The sequence below is a fragment of the Argopecten irradians genome, chromosome 11 (assembly GCF_041381155.1).
Source record: "Argopecten irradians isolate NY chromosome 11, Ai_NY, whole genome shotgun sequence".
Taxonomy (NCBI): domain Eukaryota; kingdom Metazoa; phylum Mollusca; class Bivalvia; order Pectinida; family Pectinidae; genus Argopecten; species Argopecten irradians.
The window spans coordinates 1,270,759-1,281,031 of NC_091144.1; the positions used below are offsets into that span (position 1 = coordinate 1,270,759).

At 32.4% G+C, this 10,273-nt stretch overlaps 1 protein-coding gene across 1 annotated transcript; it reads right to left on the reverse strand.

Annotated features, from left to right (window-relative positions):
* Positions 1–443: 443 nt before the first annotated feature.
* LOC138334262 (homeobox protein slou-like) lies at positions 444–9,660 on the reverse strand. The gene is made up of 2 exons (XM_069282898.1): positions 9,209–9,660; positions 444–2,184 (listed from the first exon to the last, which is right to left on the reverse strand). Exons 1-2 carry the CDS (start codon positions 9,588–9,590, stop codon positions 1,616–1,618), a joined length of 951 nt encoding a protein of 316 aa, XP_069138999.1. The 5' UTR covers positions 9,591–9,660; the 3' UTR covers positions 444–1,615.
* Between the last annotated feature and the right edge of the window lie 613 nt (positions 9,661–10,273).

Here is a 10,273-nt window from a genome sequence, read left to right on the forward strand (position 1 = left end):
AACCATGTTATATATATTAACCACGTTAAATATTAACCATGTAAAATATTAACCATGTTAAATATTAACCATGTTATAACCAGTACATTAAACATGTTATACATTAACCATGATATATCCATGTTATATATTTAACCATGTTATAACCTTGTTATATATTAACCATGTTATAACCTTGTTATAACCACGTTATATATTAACCACGTTATATATTAACCATGATATAACCACGTTATATATTAACCATCTTATAACCATGTTATATATTACATGTAACCATGTTATAACCACGTTATATATTAACCATTTTATAACCATGTTATATATTAACCATGTTATAACCGTGTTTTACATTAACCATGTTATAAAACTTGGTCGAATTAGCAGGATAACTTGTCTGTTGTGACAAGACTAGAAAGAGACAGAGAACAAAAGGCTCGTAATTGATTTATCAAAGTGATATTTTATATATATATTTTTGACATGTAATATCAACAACAATTTCATAGACATAATCATAAATAACAACAATAAAAATATTCATTTATTCCCCCAACACCCTTCACAACGACCATTCTCAACCCATTTCACACTCGCTTCCGTCATATGAAGTGTGTAGTTATTTAATGCTGTCAGAACTTAGAAATTGATCAATGCAAACTGCCGGTAAAATATATAAGATTTTAAATAAACCGATTACTCAAGCCGAGATTATTTCTATAGTTTATAACATCCAATGTCGCTTAATACATAATAATATTTTGTTTTCATTTTTCCTGTGTGATTTTGAAATATCTTATTATCAAATTAGAATAAAACTGTCGGTTTAAGAAATAATTGAAATATATCGTCAGATAGGATTGGATATGTTAGATGATTTTGATAAACCGTACATGCTTAGATTCTTAAAACAATATGACTAGTTATCGGAAAAATGTATTTTTGATATCGTTAATTATCAAGTTTGCTTGGAACAAAGAGAGAGAGAGACCTTAAATATTAGAAAATCAAAATAAAATATAACAAAAATGCTGTTCATTTTTCTAGTAATTGTTTGCCATTTCTAGAATGTTTTTGTTGTGAATGGAGAACTATTTCTTTTATAACAACTTATGTTAATAATATATAGTTACTGTACAATTTACATGACATCTTGTATATTAAACGGGGTAAATATATTCCACATAACGGATAATCCATTGGAATCTGATCATTATTGAATTAGGATTTATCATCAGTTTATATCTTAACGTTGGCTGTTTACAAAAGGTGACGACTGACAATAGAAAACAATGTTTTGTGTCGTTCATTATGACGTCAAAATAGTTTTACTTTGTATCATATAAATTTTTTATAAAAAAATCTTAGATTGATACATAGCAAACCAGCACTAAATGTATCTTACTTATATGATCCCATCTTAAATACACTGTATCGTGGATAAATTTTATATAATTGGTTAGAACGTATTGATACAGTTTGTCTGTCAAGTTTCACGACTGGACGAAATTCATGTACAATTTGGTGGTAAATTCGAGACTCTTACCAAAACATCAGTAAGGGAAATATTTGTATACATTTAGTCATGTGATATAAAATGTTATGACGTCATTTTCTACGTGCTCTGACTAAAGTAAGGGTAGTACACGGGATGGTTCTGTCCAGAGTATGCAGGGTGTGCTCTAAGAAGTCCGAGTGCGCCCATTATATTGTGACTAGGCAGATAAGGATGTCCATAGAGCATGCTAGAAGAATAGGGGGAGGTAAATGATGACAGACTGGATGGTGTTGGTGGAATGGTGGGGCTATTCACATCCATCCCTGGGTTCTGCTTCTTCCACTTTGTTCTCCGATTCTGAAACCATATCTTGACTTGCGTTTCGGTGAGGTTTAGCGATAGCGCCAGGTTTAGTCTCTCACAAACAGATAAATATCTCGTGGTTTTAAATTTGTTTTCTAATGCTACAAGTTGTTCGTATGTAAATGCTGTGCGTGCACGTCTAGGTTTTCCAGCTGATTTTGATGAATCGAATCCACTCTTACACCGTTTATCGTCCCTTTCACTGTCACTCTCACCAATGTCATTGTCCATGTCATCTGTTTCATCTAACAGAGAATTATCATCTGTATCGACATCTATTCTTTCATCTTTAGGACCACAATCCCTGTGACTTGAATGAGATCCTGTGGACAAAAGAAAAGAGAGTTAATATAAATCCCACAACTCGTTATGTAATGCGTTTATTGGGTTAAAACATGCTGTATGAGTTGTTTTCAGCTGTTATTTAACAAGGTATCTCACATGTGTACCGAGAAAACCTAATAACAAAAGAATGTTTTTAATTTACTTTTTATTTATTTCAATCAACAGATTTCCCACATTTTATGATCTAAGTATTTTAGATATGGACCTACCTACATATATTATTCAATAATTTGACATAGATATACTAAATATGATAAAGTTTATACACAGGTGTATGTAATTACAATTTGATAAAAAATATTTCTGAACTACATTTGCAAATACATGTAAGTACAATATATGTTTAAGAAAACTGAGAAAAACAGTTTTCTCTCAAATAATATTTTCTACCTAATAATAATGTTTATCATACAAGTTTTGTAGTGTATATTGTAAGAGTCTTGTTTTTATCATTTTGACTTTTATTTAAGTCATTTCAAATCGTTACTATCATCCTAGTATAATGATGTAGCTGTATAGTGTAATTTACACTATGACCCGGACCCGAGGAAGAGATATGCGTATACCTGATGTAGCTGTAAAGAGTAATTTACACTATGACCGGACCTGAGGAAGAAATATGGGTGGATCATTCTGAGGTGGTTGAAAGTATATATTTGATATTATAAAAGGCGAGGGGATGATTTAAAATCGACTAATTGGATATATATGATTATAAAATGTTGTAACTCTAAATAAATGAATAACGGTAATATGGAGGAATATTATAATATATGTACCGCTACAATATGTATCATCGGTTTTATTTTACACGTCTTTAAATAAGTTCGCATTTTACATGTACCCGATTGTCCTTTAACGATTTATCTTAATTTCAGAATGGCATTGTTTGACAGCGCCTGCTGTTGGTCAACTCGAGATAAAAGTACACAAACTACATTATCATTTCCCGGCGATCAGTAGTAAACAAGCTGTTTATCCGCATCAATCTGCTACATAGCCCACACAACAAACACACACATTCATAAATTAGCATCACTAATTGTTTCATCAAATAGCATTAAAAGTTTGATATATTGTAATTACTTTAACTCAGAAGCCATTACTGTAGATTAGAAATAAATTGGTAGTCTTTATATTCTACGTAGTATACAGCGATTATTATCAGAACATATTTATAAACAATAACATGTATTTATAGTTGTTTAGAGATAGGAGTAGAGTTGATAGCTGTTATATATGGCTGATTAAGACATGTACCAGCTGCCGGTCCTCAGGTGCCAATACTCTCAATAAAACTCACACACTTAAAAATCTTCTCTTTTTTTTACAAATTTGAATTACAATTAATGAAAAAATCCTTTGCTATTCAGAATTTATGAGATTTTTATATTGAGGTAGGACCGAACTGAATCCGTAATGATGCGGTTTACAATTGTGACTAGTGTGTGTTGTACGGAGTTTTATCTCTCCACCATACCCAATCCATCCTTCGCTTTGATTTATCGCATAGAAATGCAGCATAATAAACGGAATACAGAGAAAATGCAGCAAAATGAAACAGTTTCCTGTTTTTAAGTGGTCGTAAATGCGCTGAATGTAGATATCGTTCCGAAACAACTATAGTTATTAAATAGTATACCGATATTTCACAACAAAAGCAAACATTTTGATGCTAGCTAACCGCAAATACCAATCTAATATCAGCAGACAAATATTCAAATAAAGATGAATATATTGTTGATCAAAGTAACAATATGGTCCGTACTATCGTTTTTCTAAATGATAAACATTTTCTGAATTTGTTTTTATTATTTTTTTTATTTAACATACATATCTAATATCTATTTATTCTGTGTTTAATGCCTATTATATTTCGTTATAACATTAAATAACAATGAACTATAATTAACAACGAGAAAAAAGGTAAGTATACGAATAACGGATACTCTATGATCCCAACTCATATTTCGTCACTCGTGGCATAAAGTGATTTTGAAATACAATTGTAAATATAATCTATTTCCTCTTGATCAAGGTTGGGAACAACAATGTAATGAGTGTCATTGATTGGAAAAGACCCATGGATTTTGGATATCAATTATATTATGCGTGTGAGCATGTTGTTTTGAATTCCAAAGCTTTTAATTTGTTGCTCCTGCATTCCCAACAACAATACTAAGAACAGTCATAGGTATGTACAAAGATAATTTACTATCAAAGAGAACACCGAAATATTTCGCTCTGAAATACTAAAACACATTGTTACATCATAGTGTTAGAATAACGCGTAACGTTAACTCGGCGTTTGTGAATGGATTAGGAAGAGAGAGTGCGGTGAGTAAATGTTTATTTTCCCCGTCCGATCAATGGGATTAGGCCACTATAAGACATAACACACGAAAACATAACACATGGGATTAACATTGCCGAAACCGTTAATTGCTTAAGAATATACAATAGATAAACTTTAAATGACGTGATTTGTTTACAATCATTACGCTTCGTTTATCCTATCTGCTAAGGGAAACCGTTAGACTAATCTTTGTCTTCTTATCTATTTTTGGTCGAACTCTAGTCGCTTGCAATGTCGAAGTGCGAAGTCTACCTTTCCTATACCAAATCATTAGAAACGTACTGCAAGAAGTTTGTTGATCACAACAAGGATTTATAAGTGAGATATACGTCCTTGATCACAACAACAACAAAAAAAAAAAAAAAACCACCTAGAAATAGTGCCCGTGATTTAAATTTTATTTAGTAGTTTTGCGGGATTGGAGAAACGTGGTCAAGAGTACACTAATTGTCCGTTCACCCTCGTAAACGGCATTAAATGATGCATGTCGCGGATGTGGACGTTTGACATTTGAGTGACAAGGACATGTGGCGCAAGCACTTGTCGCTGCTGTCGGTCCGGTGACCCGCGGAGGGGGTCAAACTCATGCTAGTAACGACTTTTACAGAAATTTTAAAAGCATTGCGAAAAACGTGTGAAAACATTTCACCCCTTATTGGAATTCATGTAACCAAATTGTCTGTCATTTTGTTTAGCTTTACGGTAGTTTTATTATCCTAAACAGCAAAGTTTTATGAGTCTCAGAAATGCATCTAGCAAAAGTCGACCTACACAGGTCAAGTCAGCGAACAAGTGCTTTCTTGTGAGAACCAGCAACAGTTGCTCGCTTCATCAACATCTTGGTGTCGACACCATGTTCATGTAAATGGGAAACTTAATAAACCACCGGCGCAAAGTCCTGATTCATATCGCAGAGATCTGTCTCCTGAAAATCATAGATAGGTTTTACTGGGAACCTTTCATCAAACAGAGGGTATATACCTACACATGTATCTAATTCAGTTCCGACATATTGGGACCGATGAATATATCACTATTGGTTAAAACACTCACGCGAATTAAAAATTCTTTTTATCCTGTCATTATGATATTAGCATACATTTAATGCATGGGATTAATTGATGTATAATAACATAACCATAATTTAATATCCTGAAAGGAGAAGCGTTAAAAATTTGATGTTTTATGGAGTTTTAATTATGTGTATCACCTTTACAATTACCAGTAGATAAGGGAACTATACACATCAGGTATAGACTATCGATCAGCGGCCCAATTCATTGTAACAAACACAAATCCAGCGTATAAATTCTGGTTCCGCTAACAAATCTTTCAACCCATGTATCATATTCTCCATAGATATTTATTTACGTAGATACATTTGGAATAGTTATAATCAATATAAGTATATACTATATATTTAACAAAAACAAAGGTGACTACTCAATTTCACTGCATTGACAAAGGTTGAAAATTTACTATTATACATCATCATAGAGGACACAGATCTACATTAATTCATTTACTCGCTTTCACATTCCTCAACACAATTGTTTGACCACAGAAGCCGGTCATTTCCATTGATAGTGGTCAGTGCCTAAGGTAAAATCCCGGAAAATAACCGTACAAATCCAATTACTAGGGTATACGTGTGAATGTTTAAACATTAATGATTGGTTAAACCTGTTTAGGCCGAGGACAGATAATCGGTTTAATACATTTACTGTTGACAAAGGCTTCTGTCCTGAGGTTTTAGGGTCAAAAGACCAGTGTTGTGTTTACTTAGTAAAATACACATAATTTCTTGTTATTTATCCAAGATTTCGACCTAAACGAAGACGGGCCGTTCTGGTCACGCGCTACTACCTAAACCATTAAACCAATTGTGGAGAGGTTTTATGTATCGTAGTTTTGTACTTATATAATTAATAAAAACTTTAAGTTAATTGGGAACCTCTTCATTCTCCTACAGTGGCACTCGAGTGGTGAATCTGAACCCTAGCCGGACTGATATCGGGTGAAATGTTTCCAGATGGCGTATGATGTCCCAGTAGGCCTCATGCCCAGACCCGACCTGGTCTGGCTCACGTGTCAGATAAACGTTTAATTTAGTTATCTTTATTACGTTAATTAATCTTAATTGGCGATAATCATCTAGCACATTGGTTAAAACAAGGGTAATGTCTTTATTTACAATGAAATTGACACTGGATGGTAATAGATGATGGTGTTTACGATGTGTCGCTATGTAGCTGAGGTGCAATGATCGGGCGATGTCGATACAGAACACAGATAGAAGTGTTAGGTTGTCTATAGAACACAGAGATAGAAATGTTCTGTTGTCTACAATCTCTCATCAGTAATGACTTGCGTCATAATGAATTATTTAAGGACGTCGCAATGTGCTGATGTTTGACACAAGGTCAGATATGGACTGGTACAGTTCTACTAATTTCCTACAAATACGATTAACACCCTACCATTCTGCAAAAATTATCAAACAAAAAAAATCTATTATAATATTTACTTTGTTTAAAAATGACAAAAGAAAATGAACACTGATTAATTAGAGTGTGTTATAGGAAATATGTCGTTGTAATAAGAGAATTTGATTTGATACAGACTTTATCAAGCGCTCCATCATATGCAAATAATTACCTCGAGTATATTTCACACCAAACCATGCAGTACATGAATTTATATTGCTTATGTGAAGTATAAGAAACTATAAGATTAAAAGTGTTTGATCTTTTGACATTTGTTAGATGTATCCGCACTTTGATGGAAAGTCCTGCGTGTTATTTTTATATTTATTGCATCTCGATAAAAATAAACAGATAACACTTATTAGTAAATGACAATTGTCTATCACTATATTGTACTGTATCTTGTATAAACAAAAAAACTACTTAATTTTACCATTTAAAATAATTCTTCAAAATATCAGATAAGTTTTTGCACATGTAGGCTCTATTTCCCACATATTATAAGGCGAATGGTGTATATCTACCCTATAATTTAATTCAAACTTACACTGTTATTGTATAACAAATTTGCATTTGTTTTTGCAAAACATTTAAATTTCTATATTTACCAAAATACATTTAAATAGGATAGACTAATAGCTATCTTTACCAGAAACATAACACTTATTACGCTTTTTATTCTGTATCCGTGTATCACAGGAGGAATATACGTATCTATACAAGTCCCACGTGCAATAAGTCACGGTATTTCACGAATAGGGTCACACGATTATCAAAATATGTATCGGCAAATTATTATGCTCATGTTAATTCTATATATAAGTAAATTGAACACACAATACAGAATGAAACAAATAACTGACTGTATGTTATCATGTCGATTACTTGTGAGTTAAGATTGTATGAACATATTTAACAAATTTACAACAAAATTTCACACAATTAAAAACCAGAAAAATAAATTGCTAATATATTACATGAAGGAAAATTCGATTTTATCTACTGACGATGACTTAACTTAGAATTTCAAAAGATTTTTTAAAACATCATGTAGCCTCGAATTTGAATTTGTTTTGTCCCTTGCCGCTGATCAGAAGAACCGAAGAAAAGATACAAAAATATAGATATTAATTAATTAGTTTTATAGACTTTTATATATTTCCCTTGCCATAATATTACACGGCTAGATACATGTACATTGGAGAATGTTATTGTTAAAATCGCTGAGAGGTTTAATATGCAACTTTTGTTATTACGACACGATTTACAATGTAACTGTTTGTATAATAAGAAATAATCACAGATTGCAGTATAAATGAAATACAGTGTAATTATGTGGGTAATTATTATTAAATGTACCTGTTGTAGAATTGTTTTCAATTTTTTCGCTCTCTGAAATGAAATACAGTGTAATTATGTGGGTAATTATTATTAAATGTACCTGTTGTAGAATTGTTTTCAATTTTTTCGCTCTCTGAAATACTGTATGCCGTTAAAATTAATTTCTACAGTTTAAATGTTAAATATAATATTTATCAATGATTCCGTTACAGCAAAATAAACATATTTTTTGCAATTTATTCCTTCATTTAAACGCATATCTTCCTGTTTTATATATATTAAGCTTGCTGTAAGTAAGAGTAACTGCAGGTTTGTCCAAATATTTCAAAACTGATAAATTAGTGAAATTGGAAAATTAAATCTAAATGTGAAACTGCATGCATATTTGGGATGTTATTTTGTTTGATAATTGTATTTCTATGAAATACTTTAAATGGTCTTGAATAAAATGAAAAGATGTTTCTTATAAGTAATTAAATTTTCCTTACTTACAAGTTCTATTTCTACAACAAAATACCACATTAATGAAAGTAAATTACTATTTTCAGTAAAATTTAAACAGATAACATTTAGTAATAAAAAAAAGTGTTGTAAGACTATTTCTCAGAATCAGCAAGCGGATAAATTAGTTTCTAAACTCATAACTGTAAAAAAAATGTATTTTCTTTTGATTTAGACTATTAAACTAATGAAATGATAAATAAATAATAAAATTTCGTATGAAATAAAACCGTATTTTTGTCTTTATCTAGAATCATTATTGTCATGTTATAAGATTATTTTTGAATTGTTTGTTTATATTTTGTGTCCCCAATTTACCTGTATGTTCGGACTGTTCCTCTTCCAGTGCGGAGTCGTTGCCCTCGGAGTCCCGGACAGAATGGTCCTTCCACGGACTCCACACCTGTCCCTTTCCTGTCACGGGGCACCCTGTAAATTTCTTAGGGTCTAAAATGTCAGCCATAGAAAAGGATATAGGCATGGTTGGAGACTGTGCCTGAGTCGGGGCCTTGCTCGATAAATTTTGTTTTGATTTCTTAGATTTGTTTATAGATCTCGAAGAACTGTGTGTTTCCGGAGACATATTACTATCCTCCTCATGCGACTCGTCTCCGTGTTGGCTATCAGAATCGCCTTCGTCACTGATATTTTCGGGAGTCGGACACCGGTGAACCGGAGAAGCCCTATTCGTGTTCTCCATTAGGGTGTCCAATCTATTGCACTAACAGTCGAGAAAGTGTGAAATACCAAAGCGACCAGAATATAAAAGTTTGTTAAGTAGTCAGTCACACTGCTGATCATAATGAGGATGTTACACTTTTTCTGATTGGCTTATTACAGGCTCTTAAAGCGAGCGCCCGGAGTCATCATTCTCTGGGCATGCGTAGATGATATCGGTCTGAGGGCGGCCACAGATGGGTTACACCACTTGGCCATAAGTACGGGTTTATCAAAGATTAATTTCACGGAGCCAGTTAATTGGCTGACGACTAATTGATGGCAGTGAGTCTGAATTAGGACGATCATTTGAAGGGACACGGTAAGATGATGGAAAATGCTACCAGCAGTTAGCGTAATATTCACGGCATCATTAATAATAAAGTAAAATATTTATACATACCGGTAATAATATATATCGAACGCTTCACATCAAGATTAAGGTTTTCTTTACATTTTTCCTTTACGTTTTTCTTCATAATTTTCTTTGGCTCTAAACTTGACAATTATTCACGATAATGCATTCTTAAATAGTTTTTATACCGATTTTATATAATCGATTACATTTTTGTAGTTTAAATTATACCCCGACATAATTCTATAATGTCATGAGCGTTAAATCTGACTTTATGTAAGTTGTAAATGTATAAATAAATTTCTTTTTAA